Source organism: Halichoerus grypus, chromosome 8, assembly GCF_964656455.1.
Source record: "Halichoerus grypus chromosome 8, mHalGry1.hap1.1, whole genome shotgun sequence".
Lineage (NCBI taxonomy): Eukaryota > Metazoa > Chordata > Mammalia > Carnivora > Phocidae > Halichoerus > Halichoerus grypus.
The window spans coordinates 38,227,851-38,253,688 of NC_135719.1; the positions used below are offsets into that span (position 1 = coordinate 38,227,851).

Genomic DNA, 25,838 nt, shown 5'->3' on the forward strand with positions numbered 1-25,838 from the left:
AAAGCCTCATGAAGAAAATAGGTTTGGAACTTTGTAACATAAGTGGTAACCAAAACAATTATCCTAAATATCTACGATTATCTGCACCGAGAATTAGTTGATCTATCTTTTGCACAAAGCTGTGGGCTTCTGTTTCTTCTTTTCAGATATAGGTTCTTGAAATCAATTACTTTTATTAGAAACCATTTCATTAATATTAAAAATATGATCTAGAGGTAGCCTTCTTAATATATGCTCTTTTTCTAATCACCAGGTGAAAAGTCTTCATAGCTTATCTGCACTTGCAGCTTCCCCATACAGCTTAGCATAGTGAAAAATTAGGTGGTTTTTGAAGCCATTAACTAGCCATTCCTTGCACTTAAAGGACTTTCATCTTTTTTCTTAGAGTCTTCATATATTGCTAAGAGTTAATCTCTTTAGTTATAAGAAAGTTTGCCTCTCTTTGCTTTAACACATTAGCTTACTGTAAAAATGATGTTTGAATCAGTGCAACTTCCACACAGGACTGATATCATTCCCAATTTACCAGTAGTACATGAACCAATAAAATATGTTATGGAAACATGCATACCTTACAGCAGAACAGAACATTTCATGGTATGACAACGTAGGTCATTTTTTAGAGAAGAAAGAAGGATTAAACCTTTTAATCTCTTTTACCTTACGGTATTTCATTTTATGCCTTTGTGACAAACAAGGAAAGATTTGGTTCAGTTTGATATTTCTTCAGTGTTCTCTATGACTTATGGAAAATAACTAAGATATTTCAGGGCACCTGGGTGGCTCAGTCAGTTAAGCATCTGCCTTTGGCTCAGGTCATGATCTCGGAGTCCTGGGATGGAGCCCCACATTGGGCTCCCTGCTCAGCGGGACATCTGCTTCTCCCTCTCCCTCTACCCCCCCACCTCATGCTCTCTCTCTCAAATAAATCTTTTTAAAAAATAACTAAAATATTTTCTCCATCTCAATTTTTCTTTATATGCACATCCACCAATATATCTAATATTATTCACATTTATAAACCCACCCCTTCTGTTTGGGAGGTGAGGGGTTGAGGTAAACTAGCCTAGAACATCTAAAACAAGCCAGCACCCTGCCTACAATGCTCATCAGAACACAGAAGTGTTGCATCAGCACCCCCACTCAGGTCTCACAAAAATAAGTGTCCCTGCCTTTCCTCACTGTCTATTTTCTCTTTCATAGAATGAGAATACCACCACCTGCCTCACAATAGGAGTTGAGATTTGTATGAAGCAACATAGAAGCCACAGTGCCTGGCATGTATAGGCATCTGATACTATGATATCATGATTATATCATTACACTGCTTTCTTTCCATTTGATGAACTGTACTTTCAGAACCGGAGCATTACTGCAATAGAGATGATACATAATTACAATCTAAATGTATGGTAGGACTGCAGGCTGTGAGTTTACTTAATAAACAAATGTATCAGATGGTAGCTGATAAACTGAATAAGGTCAAGGTGAGTTTCTTGATGAAACTTCACAATTGAATGTGGTTCCAGACATCATCATTACAAAAATAGCAAAGAACAACACACTTACCAAACCATTAAAACACATTTTACTCAATTATAAAGTACAGAAGCACATCTCAAGCTCTTGATAACTCAAGTGATAATTTTGAGCATATTAAAATTCAACATCTCATAGCATCACTTAATAATGGCATCTCCTTCAGTCTGCCTTCTTATTGTGATATATATCTGAAAGTATTTACTGTTTGAATTGTTTTAAAGTGTGCAGCTCAGTGGCATTTAGTACATCCACACTGTTGTGCAACCATTACCACCATCCATCTCTAGAACTTTTTCATCAACCTCTACTGAAACTGTACTCATTAAGTACTAACTCCCTATTTTATTCTCGGTCCCTAGTAACTACCATTCTATTTTCTGTCTATAAATTTGATTATTCTAGAGATCTCATATAAGTGGAATCATACAGTACTTATCTTTTGTGTCTGGCCTATTTCACTTACCATAATGTCTTTTTTTTTTTTTTTCACTTACCATAATGTCTTAAAGGATCATCCATGATGTAGCAGGTATCAGAGTATCATTCCTTCTTTAAAACTAAATAACATTCCACTGTATGGGTATACCACATTGTGTTTATCAATCATTGAATGGACATTTGGGTGAGTTCCACCTTTTAGCTATTGTGAATAATGTTTCTATGAACCCTGGTGTACAAATACCGATTTAAGTCCTTGCTTTCAGTTGTTAGTGTACATGTCCAGAATTAGAATTGCTGGATCACAAGGTAATTCTATGTTCAGTTTTTTGAGGTACTGATTTACTGTTTTCTAGCGTGGCTGCACCATTTTACATTCCCACCAACAACACACGAAAGTTCCAGTTTCTTCACATCCTTGCTAACACTTGTTTTCTGCTTTTTTTTTTCTTTTTTTCTTTTTTTTTGGTAAGAGCCATCCCAATAGGTGTGGAGTAGTATCTCATGGTTTAGATTTGCATTTCCCCAATGATTAGTGATATTGAGCATTTTTTCATGTGCTTTTTGGCCATCTGTATATCTTTGGACAAATGTCTACTCAAGTCCTTTGTCCATTTTTTAATTATGTTGTTTACTTGTTGAGTTTTAGGAGTTCTATATGTAATGGATATTAATCCCTTATCAGATAGATGATTTATAAATATTTTCTCCCATTATGTGGGTTGCAATTGTACTTTGTTGATAATGTCCTTTGATGCAAAAATTTTTAATTTAAATAAAGTCCAATTTATCTAATTTTTATTTTGTTGCCTGTGACTTTAGTGTGATTTCTAAGAAATCATTGCCAAATCTAATTTCATGAAGCTTTCCCTCTATGATTGCTTCTCAGAGTTTTATAGTTTTTTAGTTCTTATGTTTAGATCTTTATCCAGGTAAGAGTCCTACTTCATTCATCCCTATCCACTTTTCCCAGCACCATTTGTTGAAAAGCTGACTGGCTTTTTAAAAACAGCTTTACAGAGGTATAATTTACATCTCATAAATTCACCTTTTTAAAGTATACGATTTGGGGAACCTGGGTGGCTCAGTTGGTTAAGTGGCTGGACTCTTGGTTTTGTCTCAGGTTATAATCTCAGGGTCATGAGATAGCGCCCAAGTCTGGCTCCACACTCAGCAGGGAGTCTGCTTGAGGATTCTCTCTCTCCCTCTGCCCCTCCCCCTGCTCATGCTCTCTCTCTCTAAATCTTTTTTTTAAAAAGTATACAATTCAACAAATTTTAATAATTTACAGTTGTACATCACCACAATCCACTTGTAGAATAATATTATCACCCTAAAAAGATCTCTCATGCCCATTTGCAGTCACTTCCCATTCCAGCCTACTACCCTGGGTAACCACTTGCATAGTATCTTCAAGGTTTGTCCATGTTGTAGCATATATATTAATATAAATGTAAGCATACCAATTTGTGGTCTTTTGCAGCTGGCATCACTTAGTATAATGAAGATTTATCCATGTTATACTATGTATCAGTACTTTGTTCCTTTTTTTAGCTGAACAGTATTCATTTTATGGATATACTATATTTATCTACTTATCTAATTGATGGACATTTGGATTATTTCCAGTTTTGATTATGAAAAATGCCTCTATGAAAATTCACATTCAAGTCTTTGTGTGGACATATGTTTTCATTTATTTTGGATAGTTGTCTTGGGAAGGGATTGATGGGTATATGATAAATTTATATATTAACTGTTTTTCAAAAAAAATTTTTTTAAGATTTTATTTATTTATTTGAGAGAGAGAGAGAGAGCGCACAAGCAGGGGGAGGGGCAGAGAGAGAACAGACTCCCCACTGAGCAGGGAGCCCGATGTTGGGCTTGATCCCAGGACCCCAAGATCATGACCTGAGCCAAAGGTAGACGCTTAACCAACTGAGCCACCCAGGGGCCCCTATATATTAACTCTTTTAAGAAACAGCCAAACAGTTTTTTCAAAGTGGCTATACCATTTTTAATTCCCATCAGCTATGTATTCCAGCTTTCCCACATCCTCACCACTAGTTAACATTTTTTTTATTATAGCAGTGCTAATAATAACTTCCATCTCCCTAATGACTAACAATGTCAAGTATCTTTATGTGTGCTTATTAGCCATTTGTATATTTTCTTTGGTAAAATGTCAATTCAAATATTTTGCCCAAATCTTAATGGGAGTGTCTCTTTCTTATTGAGTTGAAAGAATTCTTTATGTACTCTGGATACAAGTCATTTATTAGATACATGATTTGTAAATACTTTCTCCTAGTTAGTGGCTTGTCTTTTCATATTTATAAAGGTCTATTTTGAAGCACTAAATGAAGTCCAAGTTATGGTCCAATGATGAAGTCCAATTTTTTTTAATCAATTGTGTTTTTCATACATAAGCTAAAATTTTGCTTAATCTAATGTCACAAGGACTTTCTAAGTTTTCTTCTAAGAATTTTCTTCTAAGCTTTCTTTTTAGAGTTTTATAGTTTTAGCTCTTACATTTACATCCATTTTGAGTTATTTTTTGTGTATGGTAAGGATCTAAATTCATCTTTTTACATGTGGCTATCCAACTGTCCCAGCATAATTTGTTGGAAAGACTATCCTTTCCATACTGAACTGGCTTGATTCCTTTGTCAAAATTAGTTGTTTATTTCTAGATCCATTTGTCTTATCTTCATGCCAATAGCACAGTGTCTTGATTACTGTAGCTTTGTAGTAAGATGTAGTAAGGCAGTATGAAGCATCCCCATTTTTTTTTTCAAAACTGCTGTTGCAATTCTAGATCCTTTGCATTTCCATAGGAATTTTATAATTAGTTTGTCAATTTCTACAAACACACACTTGCCAGGATTTTGATTGGTATAACATTGCATCTTTAGGTCAATTTGAGAACTGACACCTTAACAATATTGAGTTTTACAAAATCATGAACACAGTATATCACACCATTTATTTAGCTCTTGCTTTCACTTCTATCAACAATATTTTAGTTTTCAGTTCATAGGTCTTTCACACCTTTTGGCAAATATTTTTTCTATCCCCTCTTGTCTCTTATCTCCTCAGCAAATCCAATTAGCCCTATATTATGCCACCTAAAGTTGTTACATAGCATCACATAATGTTCTTTTCATTAAAAATTTTTTAATAGTTTTGGACGCCTGGGTGGCTCAGTTGATTAACCATCTGCCTTTGGCTCAGGTCATGATCCCAGGGTCCTGGGATCAAGTCCTGCATCAGGCTCCCTGGGAGCCTGCTTCTCACTCTGCCTGCTGCCCCCCCCCCCCAGCTTGTGCTCGTGCTCTCTCTCTCTCTGACACATAAATAAATACAATCTTTTAAAAAAAATTTTAATAGTCTATTACTGTATATTCAAGTCCACCAATCTTTTCTTTTATAGTGTGTAATCTGATGATAATACCATTCACTATTTTCATCTCTGGAAGTTCAATTTAATTTTTCTAAATGTATATCTTCCATATCCCCACTTAACTTTTGAATACACGGGATACATTTATAATAACTGTTTAATGCACTTGCCTGCTAATTCTAAGATTTGTAATAGTTCTGGATCAGTTTCAATTTATTAATTTTTCTTATTTTGAACACATTTCCTACTTCTTTGCAGGTTGCTCATTTTCTTTTTAAGTTATCCTTGACTGTATTACATTTATTTTTAATAAAAAATTCATATATTTAAGATAATACAGCATATTTTGATATGCATATATGTAAGAAAATGATTACTAAAGTCAAGCTAATTATACATTCATCTCCTCACACAGTTAGCATTTTTTCTTTGTGGTGATATCACCTGAAATCTATACCTTAGCAATCTTCCAATATAAAATACAGTATTAATAACTGCAGTCATCATACTTGTATATTAGACTTCTCAACTTATTTATCCTACAACTGCAACTTTTTACCCTTTGACCAACATCTCCTTATTTCCCCAACCTCCTCACCCCTGGTAATTACCATTCTTCTACTCTTTGCATGTATGCAACTTTTTTTGTATATTTTACATGTAAGTGAGATCATGTACTATTTTTCTTTCTGGCTGGCTTATTTTAGTTAGCACATGTCCTCCAGGTCTATCCAAGTTGTCATAAATGGCAGGAACTTCTTTTTAAAGGCTGAATAATGTTCCATGTATATATATGCTACTATTTCTTTATCCATTCATCTGTCAATGGAAACTTAGGGTTTGTTTTTTTTTCATATCTTGAGTATTGTGAATAATGATGCAATAAACGCAGGAGCACAGCCATCCCTTGAGGTATTGATTTCATTTCCTTTTGCATACATACCCAGAAGAATTGCTGCATTACACTACAGTCCTATTTTTAATTTTTTGAGGAGACTTCATAATGTTTTCCATAATGATGGAGCCAATTTACATTCTCACTAACAGTGTACAAGGGTCCCCTTTTCTCCACATCCTCAACAACACATATCTTTTATCTTTTTATAATAGCCATCCAAATAGGTATGATATCTCACTGTGGTTTTGATTTGCATTTCCCTCATGATTAGTGATGTTGAGCACCTTTCATACACCTGTCAGCCATTCATATGTCTTCTTAAAAAAAAAAAAAATGTCTAGTCAGGATCTTTGCACACTTTTTTTTTTTGTCACATTTACAAAGGGGAAAAAAACTGGATTAAGTCTGGAAAGTTTTGTTTTGTTTTGTTTTGTTTTTGGTCTCCTTCATGGGCTCTGTATTAAGATGCAATTAGTTCTATGACACTCAGTAAGGAGAGAGAAGAATCATATTTAAACCTCTTAAAACAAAACACCTGTGATAAACTCATAAGAAGTCCTACATTTAAATCCCTATGCATGACTATTTCATAAACAGTTATTATTTTATTATTTCTTATGAATACAGTATTTGTTTTCCCTAAGCCAACCACTTTCCCCACTTGGCCGGGGGAGGTACAAGAAAAGGACCATGCAAAGCAGATGAAACATAGGAAAAAGACCTATAAGAGGTGGAGGTGGCTCCTTCACATGGTGAAGAGGATGAGAAAGGCCACCATCAGGCAAAAGAACCTCATGGCCTCTAAGAAGACAAAGACAAAATGGTGTGGGGGAAGAGCTGTTGCTTCAGAGAAGGGTTCCTGGTATAATCAATAATGAAACTCCCAAACACAGTCCCAATTCTAGCCCTAGAGCCAGTCATTCCTACCAGGGCAGCCCTAGCCCCAGTGAACTTGGCTGCTGTGTCAATGTCCCGTGAAATGGTACTGATTTGGAAACTGTGCCTAGGTATAAGTGAGGTCAGGGTATATGCGGCTGCCAACATGCTGAAGCTCTCATATGTCAGTGTCTCTGGTAGTTTTAGTACTGCTGAAGACAGTGATCGACTCAACAGCTGAGAGGTGCTCCTGACCAAGAAGGGAGTGGAGAAAAACATTGTGCAGGTGTACATTTTCAGGGGATGAGGGGCTGTGGCAGGAGAGCTTCTCCTTGTGCAGCAAAGACAGAGAGATACAGTTATTTTAATGTTTTATTAATCTACAATAATAGGGACAAAAATGGCATTCCCCATACATTTTCCTCACAGACAGAAGAACTAAGCATGTTGAAGGACACCATTTTTAAATTGGATTACGTGATTTTTTGCTATTGAGTTGTAGAATGTGGGGTTTAACCCCTTATCAGATGTATGGCTTGCAAATCTTTTCTCCCACTCCTTATGTTGTATTCTCATAGTGTTGACTGTTTCATTTGTTGTGCAGAAACTTTTAATCTGATGTGTCAATCCCATGATACTCTATATAGAAACCCAAAAGACTCCACCAAAAAAAATTGCTAGAATTGATACATGAATTCAGTAAAGTTGCAGGATAGAAAATCAACATACAGAGATCTGTAGCATTTCTATACACCAATAATGAAGCAGCAGATGGGATGCCTGTGTGGCTCAGTCAGTTAAGTGTCTCACTCTTGATTTCAGCTCAGGTCATGATCTCAAGCCTCACATCAGCATGGAGCCTGCTTAAGATTCTCTCTCTTCCTCTCCCTCTGCCCCTCTCCCAAGCTCGCATGCTCTTTCTCTTTCAAAAAAGAAAGAAAGAAAGAAAGAAAGAAAAAAGAAAGAAAGAAAGAAAGAAAGAGAAATAAGAAGAAGCAGGAAGAGAAATTAAGGAATCAACCCCATTTACAACTGTACAAACAACAATAAGATACCTAGGATACCTAGGAATAAATCTAACCAAACAGGTGAAAGACCTGTACTCTGAAAACTATAAAGCACTAATGCAAGAAACTGAAGATGAAACAAACAAATGGAAAGATATTCCATGCTCATGGATCAGAAGAACAAATACTGTTAAAATATCTACACTAGCCAAAGCAATCTACACAATTAATGTAATCCCCATCAAATTACCACCCGCATTTTTCACAGAGCTAGAAGAAACGATCCTAAAATTCATATGGAAACAAAAGACCCCAAATAACCAAAGCAACCTTGAAAAACAAAAGCAAAGCTGGTGGCATCACAATTCTGGACTGCAACTTATATTACAAAGCTGTAGTGATCAAAACAGTATGGTACTGGCGGGCGCCTGGGTGGCTCAGTTGTTAAGCATCTGCCTTCGGCTCAGGTCATGATCCCAGGGTCCTGGGATCAAGTCCCACATCGGGCTCCCTGCTCAGCGGGAAGCCTGCTTCTCCCTCTCCCACTCCCCCTGCTTGTGTTCCCTCTCTCGCTGTCTCTCTCCCTCTGTCGAAAAATAAATAAAATCTTAAAAAAAAAAAAAAACAGTATGGTACTGGCACAAAAAAAGGACACATAGATCAATAGAACAGAATAGAAAACCCAGAAATAAACACACAAATATATGGTCAATTAATCTTTAAGAAAGCAGGGAAGAATATCCAATGGAAAAAAAATAGTCTCTTCAACAAATGGTTTTGGGAAAACTGGACAACATCATGTAAAACAATGAAACTAGACCACTTTCTTACACAATACATAAAAATAAACTAAAAGTAGATTAAAGACCTAAATGTGAGACCTAAAATCATAAAAATCCTAGTGGAGATCATAGGCAGTAGCCTCTTTGACATAGGCCATGGCAACTCATTCCTAGATATGTCTCCTGAGGCAAGGGAAACAAAAGCAAATATAAACTATAGGGACTTCATCAAAATAAAAAGCTTCTTCTACACAGCAAAGGAAACAAACAACAAAACTAAAAGGCAACATACAGAATGGGAACAGATATCTGAAATGACATATCTGATAAAGGATTACTATCCAAAATATATAAAGACCTTATAAAACTCTACAACCAAAAAACAAATAATCCAATTTAAAAAAGGATAGAAGACATGAATAGACATTTTTCCAAAGAAGACATACAGAGAGCCAACAGACACATAAAAAGATGCTCAACATCACTCATCATCAGGGAAATATAAATCAAAACAACAACAAGGTATCAACTTACACCTGTCAAAATGGGTAAATTTAACAACACAAGATACAGCCACTCCGGAAAACAGTATGGAGGTTCCTCAAGAAGTTAAAAATAGAGCTACCCTAATGACCCAGCAATTGCACTACTAGGTATTTACCCCAAAGATACAAATGTAGTGATCCAAAGGGGCACCCGCACCCTGATGTTTAGCAGCAATGTCCACAATAGCCAAACTGTGGAAGAAACTGAGATGTCTTTCAACAGATGAATGGATAAAGAAGATGTGGTTCATATATACAATGGAATATTACTCAGCCATTAGAAAGGATGAATACTTACCATTTACACTGACGTGGTTGGAACTGGAGGGTATTATGCTAAGTGAAATAAGTCAATCAGAAAAAGACAATTATCTTATGATTTCACTCATATGTGGAATATAAGAAACAGCACAGAGGATGATAGGGGAAGGGAGGGAAAATTGGGAAGAAATCAGAGAGGGAGACAAACCATGAGAGACTCTTGACTCTGGGAAACAAACTGAGGGTTGCTTGAGGAGAGGTGGATGGGAGGATGGGGTAATTGGGTGATGGGCATTAAGGAGGACACATGATGTGATGAGGACTGGGTGTTATATGCAACTGATGAATTACTGAACTCTATATCTGAACCTAATGATGTACTATAGGTTGGCTAATTGAATTTAAATTAAAAAAAAAAAAACACAAGAAAAAACAGGTGTTGGTGAGAATGTGGACAAAGGGGGACCCTCCTGCACAGTTGGTGGGAATGCAAACTGGTGCAGCCACTGTGGAAAACATTATGGGGGTTCCTCAGAACGTTAAAAAAAACTACAGGTCACCTGAGTGGCTTAGTGGGTTAAGCATCTGACTCTTGATTTCAGCTCAGGTCATGATCTCAGGGTTGTGAGATTAAGCCCCATGTTGGGCTCTGCACTGGGTGTGGACCCTGCTTAAGATTCTCTGCCTCTCCCTCTGCCCCTTCCCCATTTCTAAAAAAAAAAGTTTAAAATAGAACTACCCTACAATCCACCAATTGTACGACTAGATATTTACCCAAAGAATACAAAGGCACTAATTCAAAGGGATAGATGCACCCCAATGTTTATAGCAGCATTATCTACAATAGCCAAATTATGGAAACAGCCTAAGTGTCCATCGACTGAAGAATGGATAAAAAAGTGGTATGTATATATATATGTATGTATGTGTGTGTATATATATATATATAAAATTTATAATGGAATATTAGCTATAAAAAATTATGAAATCTTGCCATTTGCAACAATGCAGATAGAGCTGGAAAGTATGCTAAGCAAAAGAAGTCAGTCACAGAAAGATAAATACAATATGATTACACTCATATGTGGAACTTAAGAAACAAAAGAAACGATCATAGAGATAAGAGAGATAAGAGGCAAACCAAGAAACAGACTCTTAACTATAGAGAACTGAGGATTGCCAGAGAGAGGGGAGGTGGGTGGGCAGGATGGGTTAAATAGGTGATGGGGATTAAAGAGAGCCCTTGTTGTGATAAGCACCAGGTACTGGATGTAAGTGTTGAATCACTATATTGTACACCTGAAACTGATATTACACTGTATTTTAACTAACAGGAATTTGAATAAAGACTTTGAAAAAAATTCATTGACTATACGTGCTTGATTTATATCTGGGCTCTTGATTCTGCTACATTGGTCTGTGTGTCTGTTTTAATTATAATAGCTTTGTAAATTAATTTAAAGACAGAAAGTGTAATGCTTCCAACCTTCCTCTGCTTTCTCAAGATTGCTTTGCCTATTCAGGGTCTTCTGTGCTTCCATACAAATTTTAGAATTGTTTTCTACTTCTGTGAAAAATGCCATTGAAATTTTGATAGTAATTGCATTAAATCATTTTGGGCAGTATGGACATTTTAATATTAATTTTTCTCATCCATGAACATGGGAAATCTTCCAATTTTTTTGTGTTTTGGATTTGTTATAAATGTTTTATAGTTTTCAATGTACAGATCTTTGACCTCCTTGTTTAAAATTATTTCTCACAGAGCACAGAAGATGGTGGAGGAGTAGGGGACCCTATTTCAACTGGTCCCCTGAATTTCGCTGGGTATCTACCAAACCATTCTGAACACCCAAGAAATCAGCCTGAGATGTTAAGAATATATATCTGGATCTCTACAAGCAGAAAATCTCCTGTGGTCTCGAGGTATGAAGGGCAGAGCCATGACTCTGTGGGCAGATATCAGAAGATAAACAGAAGGGGGAGGGAGACACAATAAGCTGGAGCTGGGAAGGTGATATAACACTGGAGTGCAAAAGCGTCCCATGCTGGGGACCAGGCACAGACTCACAGACTGGTAGCAGTGGAGAAAGGACTTTAGTCCAGCCCCCAGACAGGATCCAAGAGCTACGGGTGCACATGTGTGAACCGGGGCTGGCTCACGGTTTTAGAAGCACAAAGGGCAGAGACATGCCCAGCCCAGGGATCGAACTCTGGGAGAGTTGCCGTGGGGCACACAATCAGGGAGGCTGCAGTTTTGGCAGCACAGACAGAAACAGAGACTGTATGTCCTGGGGAGCCCAGTGAAGAACAGACTACGATTTCTCTGCTCTGGGACAGAGGCTTGGGTACGGTCATTTGTGCTTTGACTCTCAGAAGAGACACGGAAAGCTGCCAGGGAAAGCCACCAGAGAACAGAAGCACAAAAAAACGGTTTTCACTGAGCCCTAGGGAAACTCTGCCCAAGCAGGGTTGCCTGAGTAAAATTGTGGCAGGCCCCTCCCCCAGAAGACAGGCTGGAAGAACAAGAGGACGACAACCATAGGGTCCCTATAAAACAGGTGCATCTTGCTTCGGTCATGGCTAATACTTTGGACTCTGTACATTCCCTCAACCACCCCTCAACAGAATGACTAAGAGGAGGAACCCCCCCAAAAAAGAAAAGAATCAGAGACTACGGCCTCTGTCACATACCTAATGGATATGGATATAGGCAAGATGTCAGAGTTAGACTTCAGAGTAGCAATTATGAAGTAGATATCTAGCCTTGAGAAAACCATTAGCAATAATATAGAATCTCCAAGGGCAGAAATGAGATCTAATCAGGCCGAACTTAAAAATGCTATGAATGAGACGCAGTCTAAACTGGATACTCTGGGGACGCCTGGGTGGCTCAGTCAGTTAAGCATCTGCCTTCAGCTCAGGTCGTGATCCCAGGGTCCTGGGATCAAGTCCCATATCGGGCTGCCTGATCCGCAGGGAGTCTGCTTCTCCCTCTCCCCTCCCCGGCTTGTGTGTGCACTCTCCCTAAAATAAATAAATAAAATCTTAAAAAAAAAAAAAAACAAAACTGGATACTCTGACTGCCAGGGTAAACAACGCAGAAGAACAAATTAATGAGCTAAAGATAAGATGATAGAAAAGAAGGAAACTGAGGAGGCATGGGAAAAACAGCTTAAAGCCCAAGGGATCAAACTGAGAGAGATTAATGACACGATGAAATGTTCCAATGTCAGAATTATTGGGATCCCTGAGGGGATGGAGAGGGAGAGAGGTCTAGAAGATATATTTGAGCAAATTGTAGCTGAGAACTTTCCTAATCTGGGGAAGAAAACAAGCATTCGTGTCCAAGTGGCAGAGAGGACCCCTCCCAAGATCAATGTGAATAAATCAGTGCCCCGACATATAATTGTACAACTTGCAAATCTTAGAACCAAGGAAGTAATCCTGAAAGCAGCTGGGGGAAGAGATTTCTTACATACATAGGTAGGAACATCAGAATAATGACAAACCTGTCCAGAGACCTGGCAAGCCAGAAAGGGCGGCAAGACATATTCAGGGTACTAAATGAGAAGACCATGCAGGCATCAGAATGGATGGAAAGACAAAGAACTTTGAGGACCAGCAGAAACTGAAAGAATATGTGACCACCAAGCTGGCCCTGCAAGAAATATTAAGGGGGATTCTATAAAAGAAGAAAGACCCGAAGAGTAATATGGACCAGAAATTTACAGAGACAATCTATAGAAACAGGGATTTCACGGAAAACATGACAGCACTAAAATCCTATCTCTATGATTATTATCATAAAAGATAAGTTATGTTTTCTCATTTTGAACCTAAAGATACATCCAGACGGAAAGTGAGAAACATTTTTCATGCCAAAGGACCTCAAAAGAAAGCTGGGGTAGCAATTCTCATATCAGACAAATTAGATTTTAAGCTAAAGACTGTAGTAAGAGGGGCGCCTGGGTGGTTCAGTCATTAAGCGTCTGCCTTTGGCTCAGGTCATGATCCCAGGGTCCTGGGATTGAGCCCCAAATCAGGCTCCCTGCTCAGCGGGAAGCCTGCTTCTCCCTCTCCCACTCCCCCTGCTTGTGTTCTTTCTCTCACGTTGTCTCTGTCAAATAAATAAATAAAACCTTAAAAAAAAAAAAGACTGTAGTAAGAGATACAGACAGACACTGTATCATTCTTAAAAGGTCTATCCAACAAGAAGATATAACAATCTAAATATCTATGCCTCCAACATGGGAGCAGCCAACTACATAAGACAAAGGTAAACCAAAAAAAAAAAAAAAAAAATCATATTGATAATAATACTTTAATAGTAGGAGACTTCAACACTCCACTCACAGCAATGGACAGATCATCTAAGCAGAAGATCAACAAAGAAACAAGAGCTTTGAATGACACATTGGACCAGATGGACTTCAGAGATATATACAGAACATTCTACCCTAATACAACAGAACGGTCATTCTTCTCGAGCGCACATGAAACTTTCTCCAGAATAGATCACATACTGGGTCACAAAGCAGGTCTCAACAGATACCAAAAGACCGAAATTATTCCCTGCATATTTTCAGATGACAATGCTTTGAAACTGGAACTCAATCACAAGAAAAAATTTGGAAGCAATCCAAACACTTGGAAGCTAAAGACCATCCTGCATAAGAATGTTTGGGTCAACCAGGAAATTAAAGAAGAACTTAAACAATTCACGGAAACCAATGAGAACGAAAAAACATTTGGTACAAAACCTATGGGATACTGCAAAGGTGGTCCTAAGGGGGAAATACATAGCCATCCAAGCCTCACTCAAAAAGTATAAAAATCCTGAATGCACAAGCTAACCATACACCTAAAGGAACTGGAGAAAGAACAGCAAATAAAACCTAAACCAAGCAGGAGAAGAGAAATAATAAAGATTAGAACAGAGATCAATGAAATAGAAACCAGAAAAACAGTTGAGCAAATCAATGAAACTAGAAGCTGGTTTTTTGAGAGAATTAATAAGATCGATAAACCATTGGTCAGACTTATCCAAAAGAAAAGAGAAAGGACCCAAATTAATAAAATCATGAAAGAATGGGGAGAGATCACGACTAACACCAAGGAAATAGAAACAACTAGAAATTATTATCAGCAACTATATGCCAATAAATGAAGCAACCTGGAAGAAATGGATGAGCCTTCCTGGCTACCAAGACCGAAACAGGAAGAAATTTACCATCTGAATAGACCAATAGCCAGTAATGAAATTGAAGCAGTGATCAAAAACCTCCCAAAAAACAAGAGTCCAGGGCCAGATGCCTTCCCAGGGGAATTCTACCAAACATTTAAAGAAGAAATAATACCTATTCTCCAAAGCTGTTTCAAAAAAATAGAAACAGAAGGAAAACTTCCAAACTCATTCTATGAGGCCAGCATTACCCTGATCCAAAACCAGGCAAAGACCCCATCAAAAAGGAGAATTACAGACCAATATCCCTGATGAATATGGATGCCAAAATTCTCAACAAGATCCTAGCCAATAGGATCCAACAGTACATTAAAAGGCTTATGCATCATGACCAGGTGGGATTTATTCCTGGGATGCAAGTGTGGTTCAACATTCACAAATCAATCAATGTGATAGAACACATTAATAAAAAAAAGGACAAGAACCACATGATCCTCTCAATTGATGCATAAAAAGCATTTGACAAAGTACAGCATCCTTTCCTGATTAAAAATTTTCAGAGTATATGAATAGAGGGAACATTCCTCAATTTCATAACAGCCATCTCTGAAAAGCCCACAACGAACATCATTCTCAATGGGGGAAAAGCTAAGAGCTTTTCCTTTAAGATCAGGAACACAACAAGGATGCCCACTCTCGCCATTATTGTTCAACATAGTACTGGAAGTCCTAGCAACAGCAATCGGAAAACAAAAAGAAATAAAAGGTATTCAAACTGGCAAAGAAGAAGTCAAACTCTCTTTCTTTCATAGATGACATGATACTTTATGTGGAAAACGCAAAGACTCCACCCCCAAATTACTAGAACTCATACAGCAATTCAGGAATGTGGCAGGATACAAAATCAATGCACAGAAATCAGGTGCATTTCTATACACTAACAATGTAACTGTAGAAAGAGAAATTAGGGAATCGACTCCATTTACAATACCACCAAATATCATAAGATACCTAGGAATAAACCTAACCAAAGAGGTAAAGGATCTATACTCTAGAAACTACAGAACACTTATGAAAGAAATTGAAGAAGACACAAAAAGATGGAAAAACATTCAATGCTCATGGATCGGAAGAATAAACATTATTAAAATGTCTATGCTGCCCACAGCAATCTGTACTTTCAACACCATCCCTATTAAAACTCAATTGGCATTTTTCAAAGTGCTAAAACAAACAATCCTAAAATTTGTATGGAACGAGAAGACCCTGAATCTACAAGGAAAGATTGAAAAAGAAAAACAAAGCTGGGGGCATCACGTTGCCTGACTTCATGCTATATTACAAAGCTGTGATCACCAAGACAGCATGGTATTGGCACAAAATCAGACACATGGATCAATGGAACAGAATACAGTCTCAAGAAATGGACCCTCAACTCTATGGTCAACTAATCTTCGACAAAACAGGAAGGCCTATCTAATGGAAAAAAAGACAGTCTCTTCAATAAATGGTGCTGGGAAAATTGGACAGCCACATGCAGAAGAATGGAACCGGGCCATTCTCTTACACCATACACAAAGATAAACTCAAAATGGATGAAAGACTTCAATGTGAGAGAGGAATCCATCAAAATCCTAGAGAAGAACATAGGCAGTAACCTCTTTGACATTGGCCACAGCAACTTCTTTCAAGACACATCTCCAAAGGCAAGGGAAACAAACGCAAAAAATGAACTTTTGGGACTTCAAGATAAAAAGCTTCTGCACAGCAAAGGAAACAGTTAACAAAACAAAGGCAACACACAGAATGGGAGAAGATATTTGCAAGTGACACTACAGATAAAGGGCTGATATCCAAGATTTATAAAGAACTTCACAAACTCAACACCCAAAAAACAAATAATGCAGTCAAGAAATGGGCAGAAGACATGAACAGACACTTCTCCAAAGAAGACATACAAATGGCCAACAGACACATGAAAAAATGCTCCACATCACTAGCCATTAGGGACATACAAATCAAAACCACATTGAGATACCACCTTATACCAGTTAGAATGGCAAAAATTAAGAAGACAGGGAACAACAAGTGTTGGTGAGGATGTGGAGAAAGGGGAACCCTCTTACACTGTTGGTGGGAAGGCAAGTTGGTATAGCCACTCTGGAAAACAGTATGGAGGTTAAAAATAGAGCTACCCTAGATTCCAGCAATTGCACTATTAGGTATTAACCCCAAAGATACAGATATAGTGACAAGAAGGGGCACTTGCACCCCAATGTTCATAGCAGCAATGTCCACAATAGCCAAACTGTGGAAGGAGATAGGGGGATCCTTCAATAGATGAATGGATAAAGAAGATGTGGTTCATATATACAATGCAGTATTACTCAGCCATCAGAAAGGATGAATACCTACCATTTGCATCGACATGGATGGATCTGGAGGGGATTATACTAAGTGAAATAAGTCAAGCAGAGAAAGACAATTATCATATGGTTTCACTCATATACGGAACATAAGGAATAGCATGGAGGACATTAGGAGAAGGAAGGGAAAACTGAAGCAAGGGGAGGGTGGGAATCGGAGGGAAAGATGAACCATGAGAGACTATGGACTCCAGGAAACAATCTGAGGGTTTCAGCGGGGAGGGGGGTGGAGGGATGAAGTAGCCTGGTGATGGGTATTAAGGAGGGCATATGTTGTAATGGGCACTAGGTATCATACACAAATAATGAATCATGGAACACTACATCAAAAACTAATGATGTACTGTATGGGGACTAACATAATTTTTAAAATAAATTTTTTAAAAAGATAAAATTATTTCTAAGTAATCATTTTGATGATGTTATAGATAGGATTGTTTTGATTTCCTTCTTTTTCAGATAGATCGCTGTTGGCGTAAAGAATTGCAACTGATTTTATATGTTGAGTTTTGTATTCTGCAACTTTACTGAGGCCATTTATTACTTCTAACAGTTTTTTAATGGAGTATTTAGGGTTTTTTACATATAGAATCATGTCATCTGTAAACAGAGATAATTTAACTTATTCCTTTTTTATTGGATGCCATTTTAAAAGAAACATCAGGTCTGGTTGCTCTTCTAGTACCTCCAGTGTGAGAGTGAGCATCTTTGCCTTGAACTGGAAAAGTACAAGAGACAATAATTTCAATTTTTCCCATTGATAATGATGCTAGATGTGGAATTTTCATAAATAGCCTTTATTATGTTGAGGAAATTTCCTCTATACCTATTTTGTTCAGAGTTTTTATCATTAATGGATGTTGAACTTTGTCAACTACTTTTTCTGCATCTATCAAGATGACCATGTGGTTTTTATCTTTCATTCTGTTATTGTGGTGTATCACATTGTTATGTTAAACCAACAGGTTGGTAATTTTTGACTGGATGCAAGGCAATGAATTGTACCTGTTGGGTACTGGGTTGTTTTTTTTTTTTTTGCCTTATTGAACATTAATCTGGGATGCAGTTATTTAGAAACAAATTGACTCAGTTCTCACTTTTAAGGTTTGTTAGGCAGCACTGGAACAGTGCTTAATGTAGGGTCAATTATTCCCCTCTACTGGGGAAATACTCTTCTCTGTACTCTACCTAATGCCCATGAATAACTGGATTTTTTAGTTTTATTACTGGGAACAGATATTTTTCCCAGCCCTGTGTGAGTACGGGACTCCTCGAATCCTTTCAAGTACTTCTGTCCCTAACCTCAAGTATTTTCCTACTATATATGTACTGACTAACAGCTGAATACTTGAACTGAAGATCTCTGGAATTCTCTCTGTGCAGCTATTTTGTCTAATATTCTGTTCACTGACCATCTAGATGCAGTTTTATCTTTTCAACTCAGGGAGTCTACCAAGTTCAGCCTCGGTTCCCCCACCCGGTGCCACATCCTATAAACTCTTTCAAAGCAATAACCTGAGGCAATCACTGGCTCACCTCTTCTGTTTCCCATCTCTCAGGGATCATGATCCTTTGTTTCCTGATGTCCAGTGTCTTGAAAACCTGTGTATTATAACCATTCATGTATTATATCCATTTTATTTCTTTTGCTGTTTAAAGTAGGAGGTAAATTCAATCCCTGCCACTCCATCTTGGCCAGAAATAGAAGTCTCAAGATACTTTTCAAACATTAATTGGTCTCCAAGTTTCCCAAATATTTGCCTATCCTTACAGGAAAAAATGCTCCTCCTCTATATATACCAGTCCACTTCAAATTACTTCTGGAGAAACTAACCCGTTACAGTATGTGTAACACATTATAGCTAACAACATAATTTCACATATTGAGATAACATGGTTTTCTCTGGGGAAAAAAGAAGAACGATGACTAGTGTCATGTTGCTAATAAGAAATCCATGTTGATGTCAAAGCCCATACAAAAATTTTCTTGGGTCAACCTTTTGGTTAAATCCAAATCCCCACATGTAAAACAACAATCTCATCCAGGGCTTTAAATTGAGCATTTTATTTTGAATTTACTTACTGTGGTGGGCACCAGTACTGCTTGTCTCTACCAGGTTTATATCATACTGGACAGAATTGGCCCTCTGAAGGTGGCCCTTCCTGACAGTAAAAAGGAAAGAAACACACAAATAAAAAGTAGGTAAGTGGAAAAGTAGAAAGAAGTTTAAACTTGAATATTGGGAGGTTCATATTCTTCTCCAGAACTACCTGAAATTGACAAGGCTGCCTTAAAACTATGCCCCATTATTTAACAAATCCACCAAAGAAGGTAGGTATTTACAGGGATTTCAGATGCTGATGATGTACTTAGTTCTTCTCCTTTAAAATAAGAGTGCTTTTGTTACTAATGTAATGTTTTTGTAATGTTTAAATGTTTAGTGTAATGTTTTTGCCCTTTTTATTCTTATTTTTTTAAATGTTCTTTTTCTAAGATTTTATTCATTCGACAGAGAGAGCACAAGCAGCATGAGAAGCAGGCAGAGGGAGAAGGAGAAACAGACTCCCCACTGAGCAAGGAGCCTGATCCCAGTACCACAGGATCATGACCTGAGTGGAAGGCAGACACTCAACTGACTGAGCCACCCAGGCACCCCTGCCCTTTTTAAAGAGGTTTTTCATTATTAGTTGGGACCCTTGTGAGGTGGGATGGGTTTACTCACTATTCTATTAATGGCATTTACAAAACTAATTTTGTATCCATCTTTTTGGTCATCTGGCCAATTAATATAGTTATAATTGTATTCAGATGATCATGACAGTTTTTTAAAAACTACTTTTACTGTTAAACAAGCTTTGGGAATGTAAACTTGCTTTAATTTTTTTCAAAATCTCAGTGCCTAGAGAATTACCTTATAATAATGAAAACGAATTCAAAACCATTTTGCAACAGCAGAATGAAATGTGTCTTCTAAAACTACCCTGGTTCCTCCTCATGAAACACTATTGATTCTAGCCTAGATTTCAGCATTTGTGAGGTATCATTTTGGACATTATTTAAAGATGGCACTAATTAGTTACTAAATTTCAAAAGGCCCATAGTTAATGCAATCACAACCACTAATGGAAACAAAAACTATTATAGTAAATGGACTTGGTTTCATTCTTGAAAGCACCACTTTTCTGACAAATACAGTTCACTTGGTCAGTACATATGAGCCCAAATCTTAAATGTAGATTCTATAAGCAATACCAACTCATTTTCAAATTAATTATGCTCTTGGCATTGTTCAGACCCATGTGTCTGCCCATATTATCATGTAAAAATTACTCTATGTTCTCATTCAAAAATGGAAAATACACAATTTCAAACATACTGCAACCCTATCTGAAAATTGTTCAAGGATGTTACTCTTTTTTTTAATTTAATTTTATTATGTTATGTTAGTCACCATACAGTACATCATTAGTTTTTGATGTAGTGTTCCATGATTCATTGTTTGCATATAACACCCAGTGCTCCATGCAATACCTGCCCTCCTTAATATCCATCACCAGGCTAACCCATCCCCCCACCCCCCTCCCCTCTAAAACCCTCAGTTTGTTTCTCAGAGTCCATAGTCTCTTATGGTGTGTCTCCACCTCCAATTTCTCCCCTTCATTTTCCCCTTCCTTCTCCTAATGTCCTCCATGCTATTCCTTATGTTCCACAAATAAGTGATATATAACTGACTTTCTCTCCTTGACTTATTTCAGCATAATCTCCTCCAGTCCCATCCACGTTAATGTAAAAGTTGGGTATGCATCCTTTCTGACAGCTGAGTAATATTCTATTGTATAAATGGACCACATCTTCTTTATCCATTCATCTGTGGAAGGGCATCTGGGCTATTTCCACAGTTTCGCTATTGCGGACATGGCTGTTATGAACACTGGGGTGCATATGGCCCTCTTTTCACTACATCTGTCTTTGGGGTAAATACCCAGTAGTGCAATTGCTGGGTTATAGGGTAGCTCTATCTTTTTTGAGGAACCTCCACACTGTTTTCCAAAGTGGCTGTACCAACTTGCATTCCCACCAACAGTGTAAGAGGGTTCCCCTTTCTCCACAACCTAACATTTGATGTTTCTTGCCTTCTCAATCTTTGCCATTTAACTGGTGTAAGGTAGTACCTCAATGTGGTTTTGATTTGGATTTCCCTGATGGCTAATGATGATGAACATTTTTTCATGTGTCTGTTAGCCATCTGTATGTCTTCTTTGGAGAAGTGTCTGCTCATGTCTTCTGCCCATTTCTTGACTGCATTATTTGTTTTTTGAGTGTTGAATTTGAAAAGTTCTTTATAAATCTTGGATATCAGCCCTTTATCTGTAGTGTCATTTGCAAATATCCACTCCCATTCCGTGGATTGCCTCTTTGTTTTGTTGACTGTTTCCTTTGCTGTGCAGAAGCTTTTTATCTTGAAGTCCCAAAAGTTCATTTTTGCGTTTGTTTCCCTTGCCTTTGGAGATGTGTCTTGAAAGAAGTTGCTGTGGTCAATGTCAAAGAGGTTACTGTCTATGTTCTCCTCTAGGATTTTGATGGATTCCTCTCTCACAATGAGGTCTTTCATCCATTTTGAGTTTATCTTTGTGTATGGTGTAAGAGAATGGTCCAATTTCATTCTTCTGCATGTGGCTGTCCAATTTTCCCAGCACCATTTATTGAAGAGACTGTTTTTTTTTTCATTAGATATGCCTTCCTGTTTTGTCGAAGACGAGTTGACCATAGAGTTGTGGGTCCATTTCTGGGGTCTCTATTCTGTTCCATTGATCTATGTGTCTGATTTTGTCCCAATACCATGCTGTCTTGATGATCACAGCTTTTTAATACAGTTTGAAGTCAGGCATTGTGATGCCCCCAACTTTAGTTTTCTTTTTCAACATTCCCCTGGCGATTCGGGGTCTTTTCTGGTTCCATTCAAATTTTAGGATTGTTTGTTCCAGCTCTGTGAAAAAAGTTGATGGTATTTTGATAGGGATTGCATTGAATGTGTAGATTGCTCTAGGGAGTATAGACATTGTCACAATGTTATTCTTCCAATCCATAAGCATGGAATGTTTTTCCACCTCTTTGTGTCTTCCTCAATTTCTTTCATAAATGTTCTGTAGTTTCTAGAGTATAGATCCTTCACCTCTTTGGTTAGGTTTATTCCGAGATATCTTACGCTTTTTGGAGCTATTGTAAATGGAATCAATTACTTAATTTCTCTCTTACATTGTTAATGTATAGAAATGCAACCGATTTCTGTGCATTGATTTTTGTATCCTGCTATGTTGCTGAATTGCTGTATGAGTTCTAGTAATTTGGGGGTGGGGTCTTTTGGGTTTTCCACATAAAGTATCATTTCATCTGTGAAGAGAGAGTTTGATTTCTTCATTGCCAATTTGAATGCCTTTTATTTCTTTTCGTGTCTGATTGCTGAGGCTAGGAATTCTAGTACTATGTTGAACAATAGTGGTGACAGTGGGCATCCCTGTCACGTTCCTGACCATAAAGGAAAAGCTCTCAGTTTTTCCCCACAGAAAATGATATTCGCTGTGGGCTTTTCAGAGATGGTTATTATGAAATTGAGGTATGTTCCCTCTACCCCTATACTTTGAAAAGTTTTAATCAGAAAAGGATGCTGTGTTTTGTCAAATGCTTTTTCTGCATCAATTGAGAGGATCATGTGGTTCTTGTCTCTTCTTTTGTTACTGTGATCTATCAAGTAGATTGATTAGCGAATTGAACCACCCTTGCATCCCAGGAATAAATCCCACCTGGTCGTGGTGAATAATCCTCTTAATGTATTGTTGGATCCTATTGGCTAGGATCTTGTTGAGAATTTTGGCATCCATATTCATCAGGGATATTGGTCTGTAATTCTCCTTTTTGGTGGGGTCTATGGTTTTGGTATCAGGGTAATCCTGGCCTCACAGAAAGTGTTTGGAAGTTTTCCTTCTATTTCTAGTTTTTGAAACAGCCTCAGCAGAACAGGGATTATTTCTTCTTTAAATGTTTGGTAGAATTCCCCTGGGAAGCCATCTAGCCCTGAGCTCTTGTTTGTTGGGAGGTTTTTGATTACTGCTTCAATTTCCTTGCTGGTTATGGGTCTGTTCAGATGGCAAATTTCTTCCTGTTTCAATCTTGGTAGTTTATAAGATTCCAGCAATGCATCCATTTCTTCCAGATTGCCTAATTTGCTGGCATATAGGTGCTGGTAATAAGTTCTAACAATTGTCTCTAATTCTTTGGTATTGGTTGTGATTTATCCCCTTTCATTCATGATTTCATTAATTTGGATTCTTTCTCTTTTCTTTCAGATAAGTCTGGCTAGAGGTTTATCGATTGTATTAATTCAAAGAACCAGCTTCTAGTTTTGTTCTATGGTTCTTCTTGTTTCTATTTCATTGATCTCTGCTCTAAACTTTATTGTTTCTCTTCTCCTACTGGGTTTAGGTTTTATTTGCTGTTTTCTCTGGGTCCTTTAGGTGTAAGGTTAGCTTGTGATTTGGGATTTTTCTAATTTTTTGAGAGAGGCTTGGATGGCTATGTACTGCCCTCTTAGGACCGCCTTTGCAGTATCCTATAGGTTTTGAAGCAATGTATTTTCATTGTCATTGGTTTTAATGAATTGTTTAAGTTCTTTAATTTCCGGGTTGACCCATTCATCCTTTAGCCGGATTCTCTTTAACCTCCAAGTGTTTGACTTCCTTCCAAATTTCTTCTTGTGACTGAATTCCAATTTCAAAGCATTGTCATCTGAAAACATGCAGGGAATAATCTCAATCTTTTGGTATTGGTTGAGACCTGATTTGTGACCCAGTATGTGATCTATTCTGGAGAAAGTTCCATGTGCACTCGAGAAGAGTGTTCTGTTGTTTTAGGATGGAATGTTCTCTACATATCTACGAAGTCCATCTGGTCCAATGTGTCATTCAAAGCTCTTGTTTCTTTGTTGATCTTCTGCTTAATCTGTCCATTGCTATGAGTGGAGTGTTGAGGTCTCCTACTATTAATATATTATTATGTTTCTTTATTTTGGTTATTAATTGGTTTATATAATTGGCTGCTCCCATGTTGGGGGCATAGATATTTACAATTGTTGTATCTTCTTGTTGGATAGACCCTTTAAGTATGATATACTGTCCCTCTACATCTCTTATTACAGTCTTTGGTTTAAAATCTAATTTGTCTGATATGAGAATTGCTACCCCAGCTTTCTTTTGAGGTCCATTGGCATGGTACATTTTCTACATCCCTTCACTTTCAATCTGGAGGTGTCTTTAGGTTCAAAATGAGTCTCTTGTAGACAGCATATGAATGGGTCCTGCTTTTTTTATCCAATCTGATACCCTGTGTCTTTTGATTGGAGCATTCAGCCCATTTACATTCAGAGTAACTACTGAAAGATATGAATTTAGTGCCATTGTATTACCTGTAAAGTCATTTTTTCTGTAGATTGTCTCTGTTACTTTCTGGTCTCTGTTTCCCTTGGGGTTTTCCTTCACTTACAGTATCCCCTTTAATATTTCTTGCAGGGCTGGTTTTGTGGTCATATTCTTTGAGGTTCTGTCTGTCCTGGAAACTCTTCCTCTCTCCTTCCATTCTGAATGACAGCCTTGCTGAAGTATTCTTGGCTGCATGTTCTTTCATTTAGTACCCTGAATATATCTTGCCAGCCCTTTCTAGCCTCTCAGGTGTCTGTGGACAGATCTGATGTTATTCTGAAGTTCCTCCTTCCGTATGTAAGAAATCTCTTCCCCCTAGCTGTTCTCAGGATAGCTTCTTTGGCTCTAAAGATTTGCAAGCTTCACTATTATATGTCGGGGTGTGGATCTATTTCTATTGATTTGGGGAGGGGTCCTCTCTGCCTCTTGGACGTGAATGCTTGTTTCCTTCCCCAGATTATGGAAGTTCTCAGCTATGATTTGCTCAAATATATCTTCTAGTGCTCTCTCTACCCTTTTCAATGTAGCTTTAAATTCTCTAAGTCTCTCTGCATGTGTTATGAGTTGTTTTTCTCTCTTTTCTTCAATTTCCTTCCCTTCCATCAGCCTGTCTTCTAGATCACTTATTCTCTCTTCCACCTCATTGACCCGAGCTGTTAGAGTATCTAGTTTAGACTGCATCTCATTCATAGCATTTTTAAGTTTGGCCTGATTAGATCTCATTTCCGGCCTTAGAGATTCTATATTGTCATTTATGCTTTTTTCAAGCCTAGCTATTAACTTTATGATTGCTATCTTGAATTCTATCTCTGACATCTTGCTTACATCCATATCGATTAGCTCTGTGGCAGAGAACACCCCCTCAGGTTCTTTTTTTTTTTTTTTTTTTTTGTGAGTTCCTCCTTCTAGTCATTCTGGTCAGAGATCACTGGTTGGGCAAATGAAGAGAGTCCAAAATATCAACCATGACCCAAGCAAGATGCACCCTAGAAAAATCTGGAG

The 25,838-nt window shown here is 37.7% G+C and overlaps 1 protein-coding gene and 1 pseudogene across 31 annotated transcripts in view; both read right to left on the reverse strand.

The window, feature by feature from the left end:
• The window catches only part of NRG4 (neuregulin 4), a 201,846-nt gene that overhangs the window by 56,856 nt on the left and 119,152 nt on the right, over positions 1-25,838 (reverse strand). For 22 of the 31 annotated variants that reach the window (XR_013450366.1, XR_013450367.1, XR_013450377.1 and 19 more), the window contains 2 exons: positions 19,447-19,526; positions 18,900-18,965 (listed from right to left, as the gene is read on the reverse strand). The exons of 1 other annotated variant lie outside the window; for it this stretch is intronic. Coding sequence is in view for 5 of the 30 variants with exons in the window: in XM_078079029.1 (XP_077935155.1) it covers positions 18,919-18,965; positions 19,447-19,526 (127 nt within the window). In the remaining 25 variants the exon portion in view is untranslated. Of the gene's footprint in view, positions 1-9,789; positions 9,828-17,931; positions 18,082-18,899; positions 18,966-19,446; positions 19,527-25,838 lie in introns of those variants that run through there. 8 more of the 31 variants (XR_013450384.1, XR_013450382.1, XR_013450380.1 and 5 more) reach the window with 3 other exon arrangements.
• LOC118519924 (ATP synthase F(0) complex subunit C2, mitochondrial pseudogene) lies at positions 7,083-7,451 on the reverse strand (annotated as a pseudogene).